The sequence below is a fragment of the Rhinoderma darwinii genome, chromosome 9 (assembly GCF_050947455.1).
Source record: "Rhinoderma darwinii isolate aRhiDar2 chromosome 9, aRhiDar2.hap1, whole genome shotgun sequence".
Lineage (NCBI taxonomy): Eukaryota > Metazoa > Chordata > Amphibia > Anura > Rhinodermatidae > Rhinoderma > Rhinoderma darwinii.
Window position 1 is genome coordinate 102,343,825 of NC_134695.1, and position 22,726 is coordinate 102,366,550.

A 22,726-nucleotide genomic window follows, 5' to 3' on the forward strand; every position below is an offset into this window, starting at 1 on the left:
CATATCCACGGGATATGCCATAAATGTCTCATAGATACGGATCGCCCGACCCCATCCCGTCTCATCATGGAGAATCAATGGAGAGGTGGACGGGCCACGAAACAGACGCGCACGCTTAATAGGCTGTTTCCGTAACGCCCATAGGAACCAACATGCATGCCCACCTCTACTGCTGCTGCTAGCCACATAACCAGGCAGGACGGGAATAGGGTGAGAGCTGGGACCCGTATCTATCAGATATTTATGACATATCCAATAATGGTCTTAGATGGGAATAACCCTTTAATCACCTGCTAAAAGTCAATGACAAATATGGTTACAGTAAAACAGCCTGTGTCTGCTGACCGGGACATTATAATTGCTTATATATCCTATTATCGAAACCCCCCGCATCATGAAGTGTGACCCTTTTAAAACGGTCATCTTTTATGAGCAAAGAAAATGGGGTCAGGATTTCAATCAGAATCCCATAGACTTGTGCAATTTCCTTTCAGAACCTTTTCTTTAGAATTGGTTACTCCGAAACCACATTGTGTTGAAGGGAAATGCGCACATATAGTGATGGAGCACTGAAAGCCTTAAAGTGACAGTCCGTCTAAAATACAAATCCAAAGATCATCATCAGAAACCAGCAAGGAAGAACAAATAGCTATATAGGCATTAATTCGCTATATATGAGTACAGTATTTGATACTAGCCTTTTAACCCCTTAAGAACCAAGACAATTTTGATAACTACTATAACTTTTTTTTTTCGTCTTGTGGCGTAATTTTTTAAGATGGTATATTTCATTAGGGATTTTTAATTATTTTTTTAAACCATAATGTACTATCAAAGATTTATGACAGTAGATTAAGGCCTGTGCCTAAGGTATGCCCTAAGGCTTCGATCACATCTGCGTCAGGACTGCGTTCATGGGTTCCGTCTGACCTTTCAGGCAGAGGAACCCATGAACGGAATCCAAACTGAAACAAATGGAAACCCTACATTTCCAGTTGCATCACCATTGATTTCAATGGTGACGGATCCGATGCAAATGGTTTCCGTTTGTCACCGTTGTTTAAGGGTTTCGTCGTTTTTAAGGAATAAATACCGTAGTCTACTGTGCTATTCATTCCGTCAAAACGACGGAACCCTTACACAACGGTAACAAACGGAAACCATTTGCACTGGATCCGTCACCATTGAAATTAATGGTGATGCAAACGCAAACCTATGGTTACCTTTGTTTCGGTTTGGATTCCGTTCATAGGTTCCCCTGACGGAAAGCTCAGACGGAACCCATGAACGGAGTCCCGAAGCAGATGTGAACTAAGCCTTACAGGGACTAATACAGGACAGCCCTGGGGCCTTTATTAGGCCTATGGCTATCAGTATTTAAGTATTTAACCACCAGCCACAACGATCTCAATGCTGGGGGCCAACATGCACAGGAAAAAGGGAGCCCCCTTCCTTTGTCCGTGGTGCATAAGGGGTTAAATGGGCACCAGAATGCAGGAGTGTGGCTGTCAATCACAGCCACACTCCTGCTGGTGGCTACACGGGCACGGCCAAGTGTATGGTATGCATTTGTATGGGGGAGTCGGGAGGAATAGCTGATCGTTCGGCCAACAGATAAGATCTAAAGCGTCTGGCCAGCCTAACATTCCAGATAAAACACTATATACATGTGCATTACTCAGCAGGGGGCAACAATGAGCACAAGAGAAATCTCCTCCCAGAGTAAAGATAATGTGAAATGTACAGAAAAATTTCTGCCTCTACTTTATCTCACATATCTCTAGTTCTGAGAACCTCCAACGATGTTAGCAGCTCTTCTTATAATAGTAGTTATTTAGGTGTACTGCCCCTTTAAAAAGTTAACATATTCAGCACGAAAGGTCAAGTTCCTCATTCGGTTTTGTGGACTTGTCTTCTTTGAATTCATGCAGTAAAATAATCTTGTTGAATAAGTCAGTGAGTTTTCATTTTATTTCCAGGTGAAGGAATAAGTCCACATGCTATAAAATGTGTTCTAAATATCCTTGCTGCCTTGATGGGTTTATAACATAGTCCTGACTGGTCCAGCAGAAAAACCCCTGTCCTAATGCTGATTATGGCATATGGACGTCAAAGAGGGGGATCTATTAGCCAGAATTGACAGGCAATGCAAAGGGAGACTCCAGCTCTGGCAGACAGAATTGGCGCCATGTAATATCACATTTCCCCTGCAGTGGTCGCTGTGTACATCAGTCTGCAGCTTCATCCGGCGATAACTAATGGATAAACTATTTTCTTAATGAGGATTTGCTGGCGAAGGCTATACTACACACTAAGGCCTAATGCACACGATCGTGGTTTTTTGTCTGTGTGCTAACCACAAATTTTATACGTTTAGCGCACGGACCCATTAATTTATGTGGCCCCATGCACACGGATATGTGCGGGGGCCGCAAAAACTCAGGACATGTCAGTTTACGGTCTGTATTTGCAGATCATGTGACCTACTCAGGGGGTTGGGGCCAATTCCAGCCTTCCTTTTTTTTTGGGGGGGGGGGGGGCATACGTGAATACGGATGACACATGGATGCACTACAGAAGGTTTTTTGCCGACAAATGGACCAGAAATAGACAATAGATCTGTGGGTTTATGAACTGCAAAACCACAATCGTGTGCTTTAGGTCTAAGGGTATGGCCCGATGTAGCGGCATGCACATGCGGCTGAAACCCTGCTGCCTTATGGCCACTCTATTTTGCTGGGTAATTCCGTCAAAATTGTAATGCCGCTATGTGGGACCGTACCCTTACTTTGACAGCTACATTCCAGTACAGGTGAATAGGGATTAAGGGAGAAAAAGCAGACGTTTTTCTAATTTCAGAATGGTATCTCTTTTAATATAAGCAGAGTATTGTTTTAAAAGAGAGAGGGGGGAAACGCGTTACTTTTATTCCAAATCAAGTGTTATATTTATTTCCAAGCTGTAACTGGAATAGTCCCAGACATAACACCTGATAGGAGTTTTAACTTGGGAGATGGGGATTCACAATCTGCTTCTGCCAATCAAAGCAGGACTAAACTTTCTAACACCCCCGGTATCATCACGCAGGGTCACGGTCTGCTAGACCTCTTTTTGTAACACAGATTTCCTGGCCATGCTCTGAAACGCAAAATTTTCCCAACAACGAGGCAGAATAAATTTGGATTCCCTATGAAACACAATAAAAGCAGAACTCGAGAAATCCTCTGTAAGTCCTCGAGACGTCCTCATCCAAGTTGTTTCAAATTCTATTCAGAGGATTCTCAGGCAAGCTGGGTGACAACCAATGGCCACAGACATAGCCTCTATAGAAGTTATCAGCCAACTTTCTTAGACTCCTGAAAGGCAAAGCCACCTGCAAAACTAGGTAGATTTGCCAATCAGTTTGGTACCCTACGGCTACCATATTACAATTCACTCAGAAAAGCAAGGAACAGCTAAATAAAGTGATCATGCTAAACTAGACAATACAATTACATGATTTCCGCTACAATCAGAATATCACGTGTAACTATAATAGGGGGTAATAAAAGGAGATTACAACCATAGGGTTAACTTGAAGCTCTTGGGCCCTGAAGCAGCGACGTAACAGACAGGGCCCCCCAACTATCAGTGCATCCTGCATGGCACTGGTGTCAAAGGGCCTTTCGAGGAACATGTCGCCCGGGAAACTGCAACCTCAGCACCCCCTATACTTACCCACCTGATCTTAACCATTTATAATAGGTTCTTGGCCTGAAAACCGCTTTCTGTAAACCAATACCTTTCACCATTATTGGTGATACAAATAATTAGAGTTCCAGTGTCTGGGATATAGGAATGTTTATTTACTTCGGTCTCTTCCATGGATGAGAACATTCACCCCTCCCCCTTCCCCGCATCTGCCATCACTATATATAACCTGTGTATTTTTAATTTTAAATTTTTTTTGTGTCAAACTGTAGGCGTATCAAGTGGATTAATGGCCGGGTGTTGTCATTCCCATAAAATGTAGGAAAGACGTCAGTGCAGTAATGAAAGCAATACTTCCTTCATAGTGAGAGATGACTGGTGACACTGGATAAACCAGTGCAGAGAGTGTGAGCGCTCAGTACCACTCCCTCTGCATCCGCTCATCATGCCGACATATTCTTTTCAATATAACTTGGTTTCTAAACTTGGTCCAACAAATCGGGTCCCTCACCTGATTCTGGGTTTAAACTCACAACTGGGGGTGAGTCACAACGTGGTCTGTGTTAGTCTGATGGTAAATAACATGGGCAATGCAGCAAAAGATTAACAATGTGACAATATGAAATCCATGTCAGAAGTGAAAGTGCAGTTATGTTCTGAAGTGCAAGCAAACAAGTGATTTATATAAACTCCACATAAAAAGTTCAGTAAATTTGCCAATAAATCGTATTATGTATCCTGTATTGATCCTGAGTAAAAGTAAATTAGTCAAAGTTGCCTTCACCGTTCTGCTGGTTGTTGTGTGAAACAGTCAACAAGCTTGTTGACAGACACACCCCTAACAGAATATAGTACAATGTTCTGCACTGCAATATGGGACAGTAAAATAAGTTTTACATGTTTCAGCCTTAAAGAGGCTCGGTCACCAGATTTTGCAACCCCTATCTGCTATTGCAGCAGACCGGCGCTGCAATGTAGATTACAGTAACGTTTTTATTTTTAAAAAACGAGCATTTTTGGCCAAGTTATGACCATTTTTGTATTTATGCAAATGAGGCTTGCAAAAGTACAACTGGGCGTGTTTAAAAGTAAAAGTCCAAGTGGGCGTGTATTATGTGCGTACATCGGGGCGTTTTTACTACTTTTACTAGCTGGGCGTTCTGACGAGAAGTATCATCCACTTCTCTTCAGAACGCCCAGCTTCTGGCAGTGCAGACACAGCGTGTTCTCGAGAGATCACGCTGTGTCGTCACTCACAGGTCCTGCATCGTGTCAGACGAGCGAGGACACATCGGCACCAGAGGCTACAGTTGATTCTGCAGCAGCATCGGCGTTTGCAGGTAAGTCGATGTAGCTACTTACCTGCAAACGCTGATGATGCTGCAGAATCAACTGTAGCCTCTGGTGCCGATGTGTCCTCGCTCGTCCGACACGATGCAGGACCTGTGAGTGACGTCACAGCGTGATCTCTCGAGAACACGCTGTGTCTGCACTGCCAGAAGCTGGGCGTTCTGAAGAGAAGTGGATGATACTTCTCGTCAGAACGCCCAGCTAGTAAAAGTAGTAAAAACGGCTAATTCCAACTAGCTGTTTACAGAATTACAACGATCACATGTAATAGGACCTATTTCGAACACATTCAATTGTACTATCAAAGCTTTTCTATGTAACAATTATTTTTATGCATGAGCGAGCAATTTCTATCCACGATACTTTTCTAATTGATCGTTCGTGCATTTACGATAACAATTGTTGTAAATGTAATGATTGTTTTAATAATTGTCTAAGTGTAAATGGGCCAAAGGTTTTCCAATAGCCTGGTGTGAGAATGACACTTCCCAGAATGCTATTTAGCAGAGAAATCTTTGCACAGACCCTGAACTAGTAAGGAAAGCTATACACCCCCTGAGGAAGCAGACATTGCGAAACGCGCGTTGGGGGTTCTATACAAGGCATTCAGGCTTCCATGACCATTGACATGGGTAAAGTTTCATCATCTTTCTCTTGATATCTAGGCTTTCCCTAAACTCTTCCCAGGACTACTATGTCCATAATCTGATGGGATAATATACCAGCCATTTCAAATATACTCATTATAAAGACTACAGTGCATTACCTTATTGCTATAAACACATGAAGTCTATTTCCTTGTATCATGTAACATTATAGAGTCTCTCCATTCATTCTGTACCTTTTTAAATGTTTGTCTTACTTTTGTAATCAATAAAAATGTGCTTATAGATATATATAATATGGCTTTGTGCTGCGCTTTCTCTTTGTATAAATATCTATTATGGAGTTTCCTTTGTACTAGGAGAGGGAGGGTGTCTCATTGGGACATTGCCTAGCCCGTCACTACTATGCATTAGGAGTTTATACAATTACAATAGTAAGGAAAGCTGGAAGACCTGAGCTCTGCAGCCCACAGAGTTGTAAATACATTAATAGAGGAGAATAAACTAGAATACAGGTTGTAATTCAGGACTGTTTCAAGATAAGATGAAGTAACTACTACTGTGGGAGCTATATACTGTCATATTAGTTAAATAGATATACAGTAAATAATAACATATACAGACTACTTACAGCATTTTCAGGATTTCCACGTAGCACCCCAGGACTCGTTCGGCTTGTGGGCTCAGTTCTATACTCATGGTGCTACAAGCTGGGCTGATGAGCAGACAGTCAATCAAGTTGGGCTCACTGTCATTGCCAGTGTTGGCCTTTAGCTTCTGGTTAACGGTGTTGTTCCGCTCTACCTCCACGTGGATCTCGTTTGAAGTGACAATGACTGCCTTGTGTCGGGATTCTGCTGTCGTCACCTCTTGAGAAACAAGGTCCGGGTTGGTATGGAGAAGCCGTAAGGGGATATTGGGTTTACGATCACACTGTTGCTGGCAGCCATTCCGGATTTCTTTCAGACTTGGAGAATTGTCCCGGCTACAAAACAAAAAAAAATAAAAAAATGTTATGTTATTTGGTCACTTTCAATAATGGTGGTTTGCAGTATTCATTTTACAGCCAATTCATAATTTTGTGTAGTTAGGTTTGTCTTCCCAGAATCCTCTTCTCAGGCTCGGCCTATATAGCTGCATCTATTACCTGTGGCTCACCAACTACATTACTGTGGCAGTAGGTGAAGACCCCGAAAAGTCATTTTTGGCTTTTCCGACCTTTGATATTTTTGAGGTACTCCGGGTATCTGAAAAAGTCTTCGACACACATCTTGTCTGCTGTGTGGCACCATGCCCTGTCTATGGCACATGATGCCACTCGGTGACCATATTTAATCCCATCAAATGACAACCGATGCCATTTAGCTCTATGCCTAAAACGTATGGCTAGTTATTTGTGTAGTACTGATGCAGAGTACGGTTTTCTATAGACATTAGATCTTTGTTTTTTGGCAGGATCCTCCAACAATCTGATGTCTATGAAAATAAACTGTTAATAATCCAGTTCCTGGAATTTATAAGTTAGTGCTAGTTCATTATTTTTCTAAATGGTTTCCATACTTATAGGAAACTCCAGAAATAACCAAAGTTTGACTTTAATAAATTATCCATTAGGGAGTCTCTCAGGTTTTTTTTTTAATGAATAATTTTATGGCCACACTGCAGTGCAATATGTCAGACATGGATGACACTGCCAATGGGAGACTATGCTGGATCTTAAAGCCGTTGTGGAGAGGTTGGCACATTGCTGGTAGTGCTTATTCACACGTCACCAGCACTTTTGGATCCATATATATATATATTTGTTTAATACAAAAAGATCTGGCGGGTGACAGAGTAAAACACCACAAAAATAATAATAATCTCTTTATACTGCCCATGATCCAATAAAAAGTCATGTGGCCGGAGAAGCTGGACTAGTGTTCGTATGTAGCCGGCTCTTTAACATTACAGCTAGGGGCAACAAAAACAGACAATTTGCCTGATCACTGAAAGTGCATGGGGGTCTTGAGAAGTTATTCCAATACATCCTGGTTGTATGAACAGTGACGCTCACTAGTATGACAATAGTATAAGATAGACGAGGCTGGACGCAGCCTGCAGGGCTTAGGAGGGAAGCCTCCATGACAGCCCTAGGAGGGAAAGGGTTAACTTCGTAGGGAAAGTTAGAGGTGGAGGAGGGACAGGGAGGAGTTAGGGGGCCGTTACGGAGCTTCCCGCTGTTTTTCGGCAGTGAGCCGGAAGCAGCGGGAGAAGTAACACTCACACAAGTAAGCTCCCGTTGCCCCGCTCTGTACTGCATGTCTGAGGCTGAGATTCTTGCGCGGCTGCGTGCCGCTGCTGTGCACCACGGTCCCGGTTGGTTGGAGGAGACCGTGGCTGCACTTACAATGATCCCCGACGCCGATTCGCCACGTCAGGCACGGCATATGAGGTCTGTTGCAGTGGGGGACAGGCTCCCCTCCCCCGGCCCCCTTCCTGGCAGTAATATGGCGGCGGGGGGGGAGTCTACAACACCCGCTCCTGCTCAGAGGAGGCAGAGAGCGTCGCCGGGGGTGACGGCGACTCAGGCCGGGTCTGCCCGTCGCTCCCGGCGGTCCCGACCTCCAGAACGCCTCAGCCCTGAGGTGGTCCCGCGGACACGGCGTCGCAGGGGGAGCCCTAATATGGACGCTGCAGGCCAGGCAGCTGGGAGGACCGTCCCTTCCCAGGCCCTGCGTCCTGGCAGGAATCCCAGGCCGCGACGGGGTCCGGCGGTTCTCAGGGAGTCGCAGGCCGGGCTCCCTGTCACCCCCCCCCCATCAGATGCAAGATCGGGAAGACTGGTTACGGCCGCCCCGCCTGGTGATGCTCCGGCCAGGGGGCAGGCTTCATCAGGATCGTCGAGACGGACGCCTAGACCTGCAGCGACGTCGAGGCAACAGGTCCGGTCGGAAGTTTGGATCCCAGCGGTCGGGCGGCAGGTTGCCGGCCCATCTGCCAGCGCGTCATCATCCCCGGTTCGGAGATGTCGGTGGGATGGCCAGTCGTCGGCGAGAGAGGAGCTGGAAGACGGTGAAATAGACGTGTACCGGCGAGGGCAGGATGGTCCGGCTGACGGGAACACAGCGCCTGTGCAGCCCGGTGAGTGCATAACTCCATCTTTGTCGTATCCAGCGATTTTTATGTCGGGTGTCGGCAGGGGGGCTGCTAGCGTCGCATCGGTGGCCGGTAGTGGCGCGGGCGGGCGCGACGGCGCGGGTCTAGCGGACTTGGTGGGTTGCTTGCGGGAGCTGGTCGGGCGTCTAGATAGGGCGGCGGCGCCAGTAGTTACGGAGGTGTCCCCGGCGGTAGTTTGGGAAGGCCCCAGGGAAGTGGGACTGTTACAGGCGCGTCCCGTAATGGCGGCTACGGAGGCGGTCGCGGTGTCGGTACAGACCGAGGCCCAAAAAGACGGCGATCGGGTGCGTATTGATGATCGTGCTCGCGGGGAGGTGTATGTTTGCTTTGAAGGTCCGTTGGGGGCGCACTTAAAGCAGGAGGTGCGTGAGCGTATTTGGAAGGACGAATACGTTGAGATTTTTTCTCTTCTGCCGCTTGCTAAATTCAATTTGGATAGGAGCAAGCGGGATGAGAGCAAGAAGGACGAGGAGGAGCGTCGGCGGTATAGGCTTATCCCGCAGACGTTCGTTAATTGGTCGCAGGCGTTCGCCATCTTAGCCAGTGTAATAGGAGAAAAGGCGCCGGAAAATTGTTCGGCGTTGTTTTGTTATTTTGACGCCATTGGGGAGGCTCATCGGGTGTACGGGGGGCAGGCTTGGCTCAGATACGATGAGCAATTCCGTCAGCGAAAAGCGGTTCGGCCGGCGATTCAGTGGGACCAGAAGGATATTGCTCTCTGGTTAAGGGTCACGGCTCCGGTTAGGCAGCCCTTTCCCGGGAGCGTTGGCCAAGGGGGCCAGTCCAGTCAGGTCGGACAGGGCGGTGGGGCAAAGTTGGGATTCTGCTGGCAATTCAACGATGGCCAGTGTAAGTTTGGGGCCACGTGCAAGTTCAAGCACGTGTGTTCGGAGTGTAATGGTGCATCCCATGGGGCGGCAAAATGTATGCGAAAAAAGAGGTCAGGGAACCAGTCCTCCTCGGCTGGTCAAGGGGTTGTCACCGGTGAGGGTGGAAAGGATGGCCCCCTATCTAAATGAGTATCCGGATAGGGCTGCGGCGAAGTTGCTTTACGAAGGGTTTAGTGTTGGTTTTATTATTCCTCCGCCTCCTTATGAGGTCCCGGTTACGCGGAGGAACCTTAAATCGGCCTACTTGCATGCTGAGGTCGTGTCAAAAAAGTTGTTTAAAGAAGTTTCGTTAGGCCGCATGGCGGGGCCTTTTATTGATCCGCCAATAAAGGATTTAGTCGTGTCCCCATTGGGTATTGTTCCAAAGCGCGAGCCCCAAAAATTCCGGTTGATTCAGCACTTATCGTTTCCCAAGGGTTTGTCGGTAAATGACGGGATTGATCATGAGTTGTGCTCCGTAGTGTATACCTCATTCGATAAAGCGGTGGGGTTAGTTCGTGCTGCGGGTCCAGGCGCGCTGCTCGCAAAAACCGACATCGAGGCGGCGTTCAGGTTGTTGCCAGTTCATCCAGAAAGCCAACGGCTGTTGGGTTGTTTTTGGAATGGGGCTTTTTACGTGGATCGGTGCCTTCCGATGGGGTGTTCCCTTTCTTGCGCGTACTTCGAGGCTTTTAGTAGCTTCGTGGAGTGGGTGACGAAGGGTGTAGCCGGGGTCGATTCGTTGATACATTACTTAGACGATTTCTTGTGCGTCGGCCCGGGGGGTTTGCCCGTTTGCGGTAATCTGCTTCACGCACTGCAGAAGGTTGCGAGGGATTTTGGGATCCCTTTGGCGCCAGAAAAGACTGAGGGCCCGGTAACGACGATTTGTTTTTTGGGAATTGAGATAGATTCGGTGGCTATGGAGTGTCGTCTTCCGATGGATAAGTTGGGGGCTTTGAGTCAGGAGGTACGTCGGGCTTGCAAGTTAAAAAAAATTACGCTGCGGGAGATTCAGTCGTTGCTGGGGAAGTTGAATTTCGCCTGCCGGATTATGCCAATGGGGAGGGTGTTCGGTAGACGGTTGGCGGCGGCTACGGCGGGAGTGCGTGCGGCACATCACTTCGTACGGCTCAAGGAGGAGCATCGGGCTGATTTGCAGGTATGGGATGACTTCTTGGGCCAGTATAACGGTCGGTCGCTATGGATGGCTCCAGCGCAGGATACGAGTGATTTGAATATTTTTACGGATGCAGCTGGAGCGGGCGGTTTTGGAGCTTATGGGGGGGGTCCGTGGTGCGCGGGTCAATGGCCGGCTAGCTGGGTGTCCAGTGGACTCACGCGGAATCTGGCCCTGCTCGAGCTGTTCCCCATCGTGGTTGCGGCGACCATCTGGGGGGACAGGCTCAGGGATAAGAAGGTTCGTTTTTACTGCGACAACATGGGGGTGGTGCTGGCCATTAACAACATCACGGCGTCCTCTCCTCCGGTAATTCAGTTGTTGCGACATTTAGTGTTGGTGTGCTTGTCATTGAACGCGTGGGTGGTGGCGGTGCACGTGCCGGGGGTACGGAATTGTATCGCTGATGCTCTTTCTCGCTCGCAGTGGGACCGGTTTCGGCAATTGGCACCGGGAGCGGAACGTCTCGGTTTGGTCTGCCCGGAACATCTTTGGGATCTGGTCTCGGTCCCGTAGAACGATTGGTGAAAAGGTCTTTGGCGCGCTCAACGTGGAGTGCTTATTCTGCTTGCTGGAGGCAGTGGGAGGAGTGGGTAAGAGAGTTGGGTGATGTCAACACGGATAGAGACAGGTTGGTGGCACTTTTGTACTGGTTAGGGGACGCCTGGGAGGCGGGGTTTTCATTGGCAAAGGTTAACCGTTTCATGTCGGCGGTGGCGTTTGGTTTCAAGTTACGGGGCTTTAGGGATGTGTCTAAGGAATTCTTAGTGGGGCAGGCTTTGAAGGGTTTGCGCCGAGGTAGGGTCGAGGCGGATCGTAGAAGGCCTGTGTCGTTTTCTCTGCTGAGCTCTTTGGGCGGATCATTAGCATCGGTCTGTCGTTCTTCGGCCGAGATGAGGTTGTTTCGGTTAGCTTTTTCTTTGGCGTTCTTTGGGGCATTTAGAATCGGCGAGTTGGTTTCGCCGAGTACCAAGCAAGCTGGGGGGTTGAGACTGAGAGACGTGAGCCTATATACAGATCGGTTGGAGGTATGGTTGCGTCGGTCAAAGACTGACCAATTAGGAAAGGGGAAGCTGATAGTGTTGTTCGCTCTCCCGGGTTCGGCTATGTGCCCGGTGGCGTGCAGGCAGGGTTTTAAGCCACAAGTGGGGTCTCCGGAGTTGCCATTGCTATGTCACGAGGACGGGTTATTTTTGTCTAGATTTCAATTTAGAGCTGTATTCAAAAAATGCTTGGCGGCGGTCGGTGTTGCGGCGGACGCGTACTCATCTCATTCCTTCAGGATTGGCGCAGCAACGGAAGCAGGGCGCTGGGGGTTGGATGATGAGGGGGTGCGGCGCATCGGTCGTTGGGAGTCCAACAGATTTAGGTCTTATGTCCGCCCCCATCTGTTATGAGTTTTGCCGTTTGCACTTATAAGAATGTTTTGTGTGGTGGTATTTAACTTGCTTTTCCGTTTCAGATCCGCCTCCGTGTTTGGTGTGGTTGCTGGGCCACTCTTACGTGCATTGGGGGGCTTTGAGGGCGGACGTCCGCCCGGACGGTCGCCAGTTGCGCATTCCGCGACAGGATGCGGTTTTGCATTGGCTGGGATTTAGAGGTATGTCGTGGAGTAGGGTGTTAGCGGAATTCCAGACATATGCCCGGCTTGATAGGGTCCCGGAGATCTTGGTCTTGCACGTGGGTGGGAACGATTTGGGTGTCCGCCCTTTTCGTGAGTTGGTGCGGGATATTAAACACGATATGTTGTGTTTGTGGGTTTCTTATCCCAGGTTGGTAATTGTGTGGTCGGACATTGTCCCAAGAAAACATTGGCGGCTGGCTAGGTCAGTGGAAAGAGTCAATAAGGCTCGCATTAAGGTTAATCGCGCGGTGTCCCGATTTGTAGCCAAAAACGGGGGCATTTGTGTTCGGCACAGGGACTTGGAGTCAGGAGTGGGGAACTACTGGAGGAGCGATGGGGTTCATTTGACCGAGGTTGGGATTGATCTGTGGAGCTTGGCAATAGCAGAAGGAATTGAAAGGGCGGTGGTGGTGTGGCGGAACTCACAGGCTTAAGGTGGTCAAGGCCTGTTTCGCTGTGGCGGGGGGAGTCCTTGAGGCCAGTCAGTACAAAATTGGTGGGGGGGTCGCATCGGGGGTATGCGTCCCCCAAAAAAGGTACATGGTTGAAGACTTCATCGGGTGTTATCCCTTTGAAGTGGTCTTCTGGTGGAAGGTATATCACTCGAAGGCTTCATCGGGTGTTATCCCTTTGAAGTGGACTTCTAGTGGTCGGTATAGCACTTGAAGGCTTCATCGGGTGTTATCCCCTTGGAGTGGACTTCTGGTGGTTGGAGCCATCTGCAGAGGTCAGTGGTGCCTCCGAGCTGGTTTACGGCTGGAGGTAATTGGTGGTTTGCAGATGGCTAACTCGAGGTGTGTAAAAAAGGAATATCTAAAATGGCTTCAAGGACTGCCCCTGCTCGGTCTAATGTTAACGTTAAATTGTTATTTATGATTCTGACCCATGTTGGGTCATGTGAATTATTAGGAGGAATTCTCTGGTGGATTCCTAATTAGTTATCCGAATGTTTCGGATTTAATTTGGTTTTAAAACTGTGAAATTAATAAAACGGCTGCTGTGGCCATTTCACATCCAACCTCGGTGTCACGTGTCTTTTCCTAAAGGTGGGGGTGAAGGGATTGGTAGGGATAAGGGAAGGTGCACTAACACACGACTCTACTTAGGCAGGTCAAGACGAGGCTGGACGCAGCCTGCAGGGCTTAGGAGGGAAGCCTCCATGACAGCCCTAGGAGGGAAAGGGTTAACTTCGTAGGGAAAGTTAGAGGTGGAGGAGGGACAGGGAGGAGTTAGGGGGCCGTTACGGAGCTTCCCGCTGTTTTTCGGCAGTGAGCCGGAAGCAGCGGGAGAAGTAACACTCACACAAGTAAGCTCCCACCCTCCCTCCCATTTGGTGTTATCCCTTGTGGTCTTTATTAATTCTGTTTATGAGTGTGGCAATTTTATTGTGTGCTTATTTAACATGTTTTTTTTTTTTTTTTTTCTTTTCATTCGGAGTAGGTCCTGGTGTCATGGCAGCTGGCGGGGGGAGTCCTTGAGGCCAGTCAGTACAAAATTGGTGGGGGGGTCGCATCGGGGGTATGCGTCCCCCAAAAAAGGTACATGGTTGAAGACTTCATCGGGTGTTATCCCTTTGAAGTGGTCTTCTGGTGGAAGGTATATCACTCGAAGGCTTCATCGGGTGTTATCCCTTTGAAGTGGACTTCTAGTGGTCGGTATAGCACTTGAAGGCTTCATCGGGTGTTATCCCCTTGGAGTGGACTTCTGGTGGTTGGAGCCATCTGCAGAGGTCAGTGGTGCCTCCGAGCTGGTTTACGGCTGGAGGTAATTGGTGGTTTGCAGATGGCTAACTCGAGGTGTGTAAAAAAGGAATATCTAAAATGGCTTCAAGGACTGCCCCTGCTCGGTCTAATGTTAACGTTAAATTGTTATTTATGATTCTGACCCATGTTGGGTCATGTGAATTATTAGGAGGAATTCTCTGGTGGATTCCTAATTAGTTATCCGAATGTTTCGGATTTAATTTGGTTTTAAAACTGTGAAATTAATAAAACGGCTGCTGTGGCCATTTCACATCCAACCTCGGTGTCACGTGTCTTTTCCTAAAGGTGGGGGTGAAGGGATTGGTAGGGATAAGGGAAGGTGCACTAACACACGACTCTACTTAGGCAGGTCATGTATTGACCTTTCATAAGAACCTCTTTCCACCAATTCTGGGAATAGGCCAGCCACTTCTCCGCTGTTGGACTGGACGGAAACTGGCCCGTTCTTAAGGGTCTAAGCTGTCGGGCCAGCACGGAACAGACATGTAATGTCTTAGAAAACACCTTTAATATTAAACCTTAATAAAAATACTGACCTGTTAATAAATTCTTCGTAGCAAGAATAAATGGCAGCTAGGCATACGGCGACCAGGTTTGGTAGGACTCTGGGGTGTGGACAGGTTGCAGTGGGTCCGTGCATGCTGGATAACAAAGAGCAGAAATTGGAGTTCACAACAGCGATACAAATCCTTGTACCATTATTTGTATAATGCAAGAAGAACTTGGTGTCAAGCTGGGTAGACCATGGCAAAAATCTCTACATGAAATGAACAAAATGATGGCGACCCAGTCCCCAAGCTGTGTGTGTAAATAGTCCTGACAATGAATTCTCAAGATGTCGATCTGATTAGAGACAAAATCTATGTGGTTAACACATCCGAATTCCAACACACAATGTAAACAGTCTCCCAAGGCCATTGTCTAAGACTTAATGCCATGGATTATATTTAATAGACACTAATCTAAAAAGAAAAAAAGGCAAGATCAGAACTTCCAGGTATGTGAGGGATTTGACAAAAAAATAAAACCAAATCATACCATAGTTTGGTATGATGAGGAGTTTCCTACCATGAGACATTGCAACTGTAAAGTGAAGTTCCTCTATCTCTGGAGCCACCTTAAAAAAGCACTTGGGGGTATTTTTTCAGCCCCCCTCATTGTCAAATGTATTGTAGTGTAATGTGGACACGTGTAGTGACTCACCCGGTGCTGTATTTCACGGCCAGCCGCGGGGTCACATGATCTGTATTTTGACAACCCAAATCCTACAGCGTCTACTGTAGAAAAGATGTCGGTCTCTCAAAGCAAGTCTATGAAACTCACATCGAGAGCCTGACTTCTGGTCCCCACAGATGCAGATGCTGTAGGACACAGGGAGTCAGAATGAAGATCAGATCACCCCGCGGCGGCCTGGAACGGAGGCCCGTGAAATACAGAAACTGGTAAGCATTGCAAAAAAAAAAAACTGCATGCCTGTAAACTTTGCTCAGCAGGTGCAATTAGCAGAGTATAAGTTCCAAATTTAGCAGCCTATATTCTGTCAGGTCACTACAAATACAGGTTGTTGGAATTGACATCAGTACATTGCCAGAGTACAGGCTGCCTTATTCGCTGCCGCTGTGCAGCTTATATGTCAGATCACTGTTGCTTGTAAAGGGGAACAACTCCGAAAACACTTGTATTAGGGCATTGCTATTTAAACCAGGACTTTACTTTAAATTGTATGTGCAGTCATGAAGAAAAAACATTAGAATATACTGCTGAGCAGCCACTGACCTGTGTATAAATTTCTTCACCACCTCCATTCCTGCATTCAGCTCATTCAGCGCCAGAATGTACTCCTGAGTGAACAGCCGTAACCGAGGACACTTCCCAAAGTCCTGGACAAAATAAGGAAGAAGAAGAAAAAAGTCTGTTTGAAAGATTGCTGGCACCAGAACTTCAGAGAGCTTCCATTCTTCTGTGTCCGGCCAACTCCAGAAAACTTGTCTCCAAATACTTATATTAAAAGAAAGAGACACAATGCATAGTATGATCCATATACATCCACCTGTGTAACTGTACAGAAGATCCCAGGCCAACGATTACTAAACCATTACTCAACATGTCATTAGGCCTCACATAGAAAAACTAGTGCAAACAAACTTGGAGCAGTTGCCTGCAGCAACAGGGAGCGGATTGGTTGCGATGGATCACGGCTTCACTCGTTTTTTCACATTAAACCAAATGTTCTGTGTTAGGGCTCGTCCACACGTAACAGAATTGCTGCATATTTTCCATCCGGAATTGCGGTCAGGAAATACGCAGCAGAATACAGTAGCAGCAAAGTGGGTGAGATTTAACAAATCTCGCCCACACGTTGGTGTAAAATTTCTGAGCAGAAATTCACTTGCGGTGCGTATTTTTCGTAATGCAGCATGTCAACTCCGGCTGCAGAAAGTGGCCAGAAGTGCCGCGTTTTTCCGAGGAGATGTCACCATCTCCCATCATTGAAAAAGGAAATGATGTGATTTTTCCGCAGCGGAATATCTGCTACTTTAAACTAAAGTGCTGCAGACCAGAATATTTGAGTACTTTGCAGGATAGTTTTGACAGAGGTAAACTACCAGACTCCCTATATGAGGCCACGATAGTGGTTCTCCCAAAAGAGGGGAAAGACAGTCAACTACCGGAGTCTTACAGACCAATATCCCTGTTGACATCGGATGTCAAGATTTTGGCAAAGATATTGGCGCTGCGGCTGAACAGGGTGGTGCAGCATGTTGTACATGAAGACCAATCGGGGTTCATGCCCTCCAAATCGACGGCGGTCAACCTCAGGCGGCTGTTTTTAAATCTTCAGGCGACACCGGATGAGCAAGGAGGAAGGGCGGTGCTAACGTTAGATGCCGCAAAAGCGTTCGACTGCGTGGAGTGGGGGTACTTATGGCGGGTAATAGAAAAGATGGGATTCGGCCCTAACTTCATGAAGTGGGTACAGCTGTTGTATGTGGCCCCTACAGCCCGCATACGGGTGAATGGTGCAATGTCTGAGAAATTTTCACTGGCCCGGGGTACGCGACAGGGGTGCCCACTGTCACCATTATTATTCGCCTTGGCGGTAGAGCCACTGGCGTGCCTCATAAGACAGGAGGAGCGCATAAGAGGCTTGCAATATGGGGAAATGGAGGAAAAAATTTCATTATATGCAGACGATATTTTAATATATATGACGGACACTGAGAATACACTGCAGGTAGTAATGGATACGATCACAAGGTTTGGGGAGTTCTCGGGATTAAATATTAACTGGACCAAGTCTGCTCTGATGCCACTTGACACGGTGAATATTGTAGATACTGGAGGGGGACTCCGGATTCCGATAGTCTCTGAATTTACGTACCTAGGGGTTAAGGTGACGGCTAGGGTCCAAGACTACATGTCTTTGAATGTCTCACCACTGCTGCTGAAGGTGAAACATAAGGTGGATGCCTGGAACAGGCTCCCGCTCTCTGCTCTGGGGAGGACTAATCTAATCAAGATGATCCTTATGCCTCAAGTTTTATACATTCTTCATAACTCCCCAGTATGGATACCTAAACACTGGTTCAGACGATTGCACAATCTCTTTCGGGATCTGGTATGGAAAAAAGGGGTTCCAAGGATTAAATTGGAGAAATTGCAATTGCCCAAAGACAAAGGGGGGGGGGTAGCGCTGCCAAATGCCTGGATATACTACCTGGCTGCCCAGAGCCAACAATTTAAGGGATGGGAGGACACAGAGACTTGGGGCTCCAGTGCACGTTTATTGTCATATTTGGGGGGAGGACTCAACCCACTAGAGGGGCTGGAAGCGCATACCTTTAAGAGATTGGCGAGTGCTAAACCAACGTTACTCCTGATACATAAAATATGGTGGCAATGCAAACAGATCCTGGGAGTGGGAATGTGCACCAAATATACTCCTCTATGGCATAATCCGGTCCTGTGGGAATTATACCAATTAGAGGGCATGCAAAAATGGGAATTGGCAGGGGTTCGACGAATACAACACTTGTATGATGATAACGGGTTGAGATCATTTCAACAGTTGGAAGACCTATTTCCACTAGAGCACAATATGTTTTATCAATATTTGCAGATCCGTCATGCCCTACAGGCACAGGCGCATGTGGTGGACCTGACGGTCTGTGCTCTTGGGGTCCTGGAGTATGTGGGAAGGGCTGACACGACCAAAGGCCTGATCTCAATGGCGTACAGGAGCTTACTGTCCAAACACCTGGGAAACCCAATGGTGCTGGTAAAAGCGAAATGGGAACAGGATGTTGGTCCATTGACTGAGGAGGAGTGGGAGGAGATATTAGCGTCCACATGTCACTTATCGCTCAGTCTGGCGCAGAGGAGATCACAACTCTTCCTGATACACAGAGTGTACCGCACCCCGTGGGTATTAAAACAGATGGGTATTAGAGCGGATGCTAAATGTCCTAGGTGCACGGAAGAGAAGGCGGACATACTGCATATGTTTTGGTCGTGTGAGGCTCTGAGGACCCTATGGGGGGAAATATTGGATCTGATAAAGCAGGTGTATGGTCGGGAATTGGTGGCAGACCCTAAAGTTATGTTGTTGGGAGCGGTGGGAGAATTGGAGAGTGACAGAATGGCAAGCCTGGCAATTGCCAAGATATTATATCAAACAAGGAAATGCATTGCTAAACACTGGCTGGATGCGGAGCCACCAGGGATGAGGGAAATTGTAGGAATGTTGAACTATAATATCCTGATGGAGCATAAGATATTTTCTAAAAGGGGTACGGAAAAAAAATTTGAGAAACAATGGAGCAGATGGTTGGCCTGTCCCGAGGTGCTGACACCTGAACTGAGCAGAATAAGGGTGAGAGTCGTCTGAGGAACTGGAGGTGATAGAGTCTGGAGCAAAAAGGGGTGGTGGGGAAATTGGATAAGAGAAATGTGCTCTGGCCAGGAATGGTACTAGAAACAAAGGGCGGAGATATAGTGGGGGGCCGTGCGGGGAGGGGGGAAGGGGCTAGTTGGGGATTTCCTGATATGTTGTCACTATTGTATACGATGTTGGAAAATTGAAATGTGAATGTGACTGTGTTATTTCATTTCTGTGTTCGTATCAATAAAATTGGTTTGATTTAAAAAAAAAAGTGCTGCAGAAATTTTCTGCAGCAATTCCGTTACGTGTGGACAAGATCTTACAGCGGTTGTCTAATTGTAAACAACACCGTCAGTAAAAGTAGCTTATGCTGGTGTAATATATATATATATATATATATATATATATATGTCAGTTGCGCACCCGGAACAGTGTTTTACGCAGCGCACCTAAAACATAGCAGTGAGGATATATTCACATGCAGTAGATTGTTGCAAAGTTCTGAAACTGTCCCATGCATCTGAAACAAAACCATTCAGATGTAGGGAACTGATTTTCTGCAACAAATCTGTTGCATGTGAATATACCCATAAAGGGGTCATGAATTTAATTGGAGAGAAATCTGATTCCTATGGCAGTAGGAGACAGGGAAAGATGCAGTTTCAGTGTTGCCAAGCCTTTTTGTACTTTTAAAAAGGATGTAGTTGTTATGCTGGCATAAGATCTCTGCCGAACTCCACATAAACAGATCAGACAATTATCACCCATCCTGTGGTTAGGTGATAATTGAAAGTTAAAGGGATTGTCCCAGAATCGACATTCAATCAAAGATCAAACATTGTTGTATAAAATGTTACCCGATTCCTCATAGCCCACCTGCACACAGTGGAAAGAGACCATTTGTAGAATGAATCAATAGTCATGAGGCTGCAGCCAATCAAACCACTGAGGTATCACTAGCAGTCTCAGGTTTATTTTTTCCAAATACAAAATAGCTGAGGTCCTGGGTTTAAACGACCCCACACCAATGGATTGTTGGTAGGGGAGCAAGGGTGCAGCATAAGAAAACCTCAAGCTGACAGCAGAAGCGGGCGGAAGGAAGGATTGGCATGTTGGCTTTCAACATGAGAGATAACTCGTTGACAGATGGGTCTGACAGTGGCTCATTCCCCTCTCTCCATTGAATTAACCAGACTCCACTATAAACATGCACACTTGGCTGAGCATGCATGTTTACGGTGGAGACAGGTAAAATAGCTGTCGGCTACTCGCACGTGTACGGCCAGCTTAATCCAATCAGTGCTCTCTTACGTGCAGAAGAGCCCTTGTTATAGAAGAGATTCAGAATCGTGTCCCGATGGGTCATTAGTCATACACAAGAGATGGTTATCTCTCATGACCCCCCATAAAAATGCACTCTTAAATTGGCCAAGCGTGCATGTTTATTTTAATAAAGAGATGGGAACAGTCTGCTCCTAGACACATTTGGCTCACATCTCTCCCACAGCAGCAAAGGTTCAGACATGTTGAAATCCAGCAACAGACAATGAGCGTGCGGTCAGGCTGCCCTTATACACATTAGATGGTCAGCAGATCCACCAAAATCGATGGATTCAGCCAACATTAATGAGTAGGTGCAGCTTTAGGGCCGTATCGACTGTCTCCTACCCACCCAAATAATACCAACTTTTATTTTTATATTATTTAAAGAAAAAAGCAGAATATTCAGTAAAATCTGGATTAGAAATTTGGTTCAAAAACGGTTAAATTGTACAAGGTCAGGAAGCCTCTGCAGCCCTGTAAAGAAAAAAAAAGAAAAAAGACAACCTTTTGGAAATTAGTGAAATAAATTCTAGAAATCAGATCAATAAAGAGACTTACAACAATTTAAAGATATGTGCCAAGGCCGACAAAATCGAAATAAATTAACTTAAGAAACTTTTTGCCAGCAGCTTAAACATTCTACTTGAATTTCAGAATAGTAAAGGGTGACGTAACCGGAAAAAAATTGCATTTTGAAAGAAATTTCACACGAGCCTGATTTTCTCACAGGTACATATATTAAATATCCACCTGACACATCACTAAATATCTATTACATGTGACATAACAGATATTGGACACACAATATTACCTGCAAATGCAGGTGTTTTCCAACCTCCACCAGCAGATAGAGAGAGGTATCCAAGCCGGTAAAACAGATCCAGTACATCTGCAATTCATTTGATACCCTTCAATTATTGGAATTGGGCAAATAGATATTCATTTTAAACAGCAGTTCATATCTGTGGGAGAGTGGCGCTCTTTAAATCTGTGCGTATGTGTCCGCTGTTCTTTGCATACAGGTTATTTCATAGCCATGCTGCTTTTAGAGAGAGGGTATGATACAGGACCATGCGCTGTACCTAAGGGGACACCTTGTGATGTCACAAAGCAGCGTTCACACCTGTGGGGTTTCTTCTTGTCCCAGCACAGTATTTATCAGATAGCGCTGCTGTCAGAGCGAATGTAAGAAATTGGAAAGTTACTTAGGTTAACAAGGAGATTTTTGGCGCAGTTTTTGATGCGGAGACCGTGTCGGAAATCGCGCCAAAGAACGGCAAAAATCTCCTCCCATTGATTTCAATGGGAGGCAGAGGCGGTTTTTTCCCGCTCGCGGGAATAAGAAGTGTCATGGCCTTTCTTCAGGCGTTTCCGTCTCTGACCTCTAATTGACTTCAATGGGAGGCATTGAAAGCGGTTTTCGCTGCGTTTCTTGCCCGTGGCTGAAAAATGCGGCAAATTTTCTGCCAGCAGGTCAGGAATTTTGAGGCAGATTTTTCCGCCTGCAAAAAAACTGTGTAAAATAGGCCTACATTTCCAATGTATTTCTTCTGGATTAAGAGCAGATTTTGCCTGTATATTGTTTTCATCAGCTACTGCTAAACTACAACTATTACCATTTTTAGCTTTGGCAGAATATTATGCAAGCTGTAGACCAAGCAAAGTTAGAGATCCCCCTATAAGTATTGCGCACTGTATTACGGGTCAAAATACACAAGCTCACGTGTATGAGGTCTAAGGCACAAGACTAACAGTTCTGGAGAAAGGAGAGCGTATATACTTGGTTATAGTTGGGCGACTAGAAGATTAAAGGGGTTGTCCAAGATTAGAAAAACATGGTTGCAGATAGAGCACCACACCGGTCCAAGAGTTTTGTCTGGTATTGCAGCTCAGTTCCATTGAAGTGAATCAGGCTAAGCTGCAATAACACAGACAACCTATGGATAGGTGTGGCAGTGGTTTTTTTGGAAAACCCCTTTAAGGTCCAGGTTCCAAAAATGTCAGATTATGGTTGCAACTTCCTGTTCCTTAGCTATATTGGAGGAAGTGCAGCTCTGGAGCACACACTGCTGTACTAACAAGTGAAACACTGTGTAAATGAAGGCTCTTTTTACACTGGGGTCATAGTTCTGTTAGGTTTCTGATGGGTACAATAGCGTAGTCTGCTGCGCTACTCTGTCTGGTAAAAATGGAAACATTAATGGACCCATTATTATCAATGGGATCAGTCAGGCTCGGTTATAAAAATCGATCAAAATAGCACCAAAAACAATAGAACTTG

General features: G+C 46.5%; 1 protein-coding gene across 6 annotated transcripts in view; it reads right to left on the minus strand.

Annotated features, from left to right (window-relative positions):
- Positions 1 to 22,726, minus strand: part of CMIP (c-Maf inducing protein) — a 158,302-nt gene that overhangs the window by 36,735 nt on the left and 98,841 nt on the right. For 4 of the 6 annotated variants that reach the window (XM_075838663.1, XM_075838664.1, XM_075838667.1 and 1 more), the window contains 4 exons: positions 21,257 to 21,334; positions 16,017 to 16,120; positions 14,777 to 14,881; positions 6,277 to 6,630 (listed from right to left, as the gene is read on the minus strand). In XM_075838663.1, the coding sequence (XP_075694778.1) occupies positions 6,277 to 6,630; positions 14,777 to 14,881; positions 16,017 to 16,120; positions 21,257 to 21,334 (641 nt within the window). The remainder of the gene's footprint in view (positions 1 to 6,276; positions 6,631 to 14,776; positions 14,882 to 16,016; positions 16,121 to 21,256; positions 21,335 to 22,726) is intronic. The other 2 variants (XM_075838665.1, XM_075838666.1) reach the window with 1 other exon arrangement.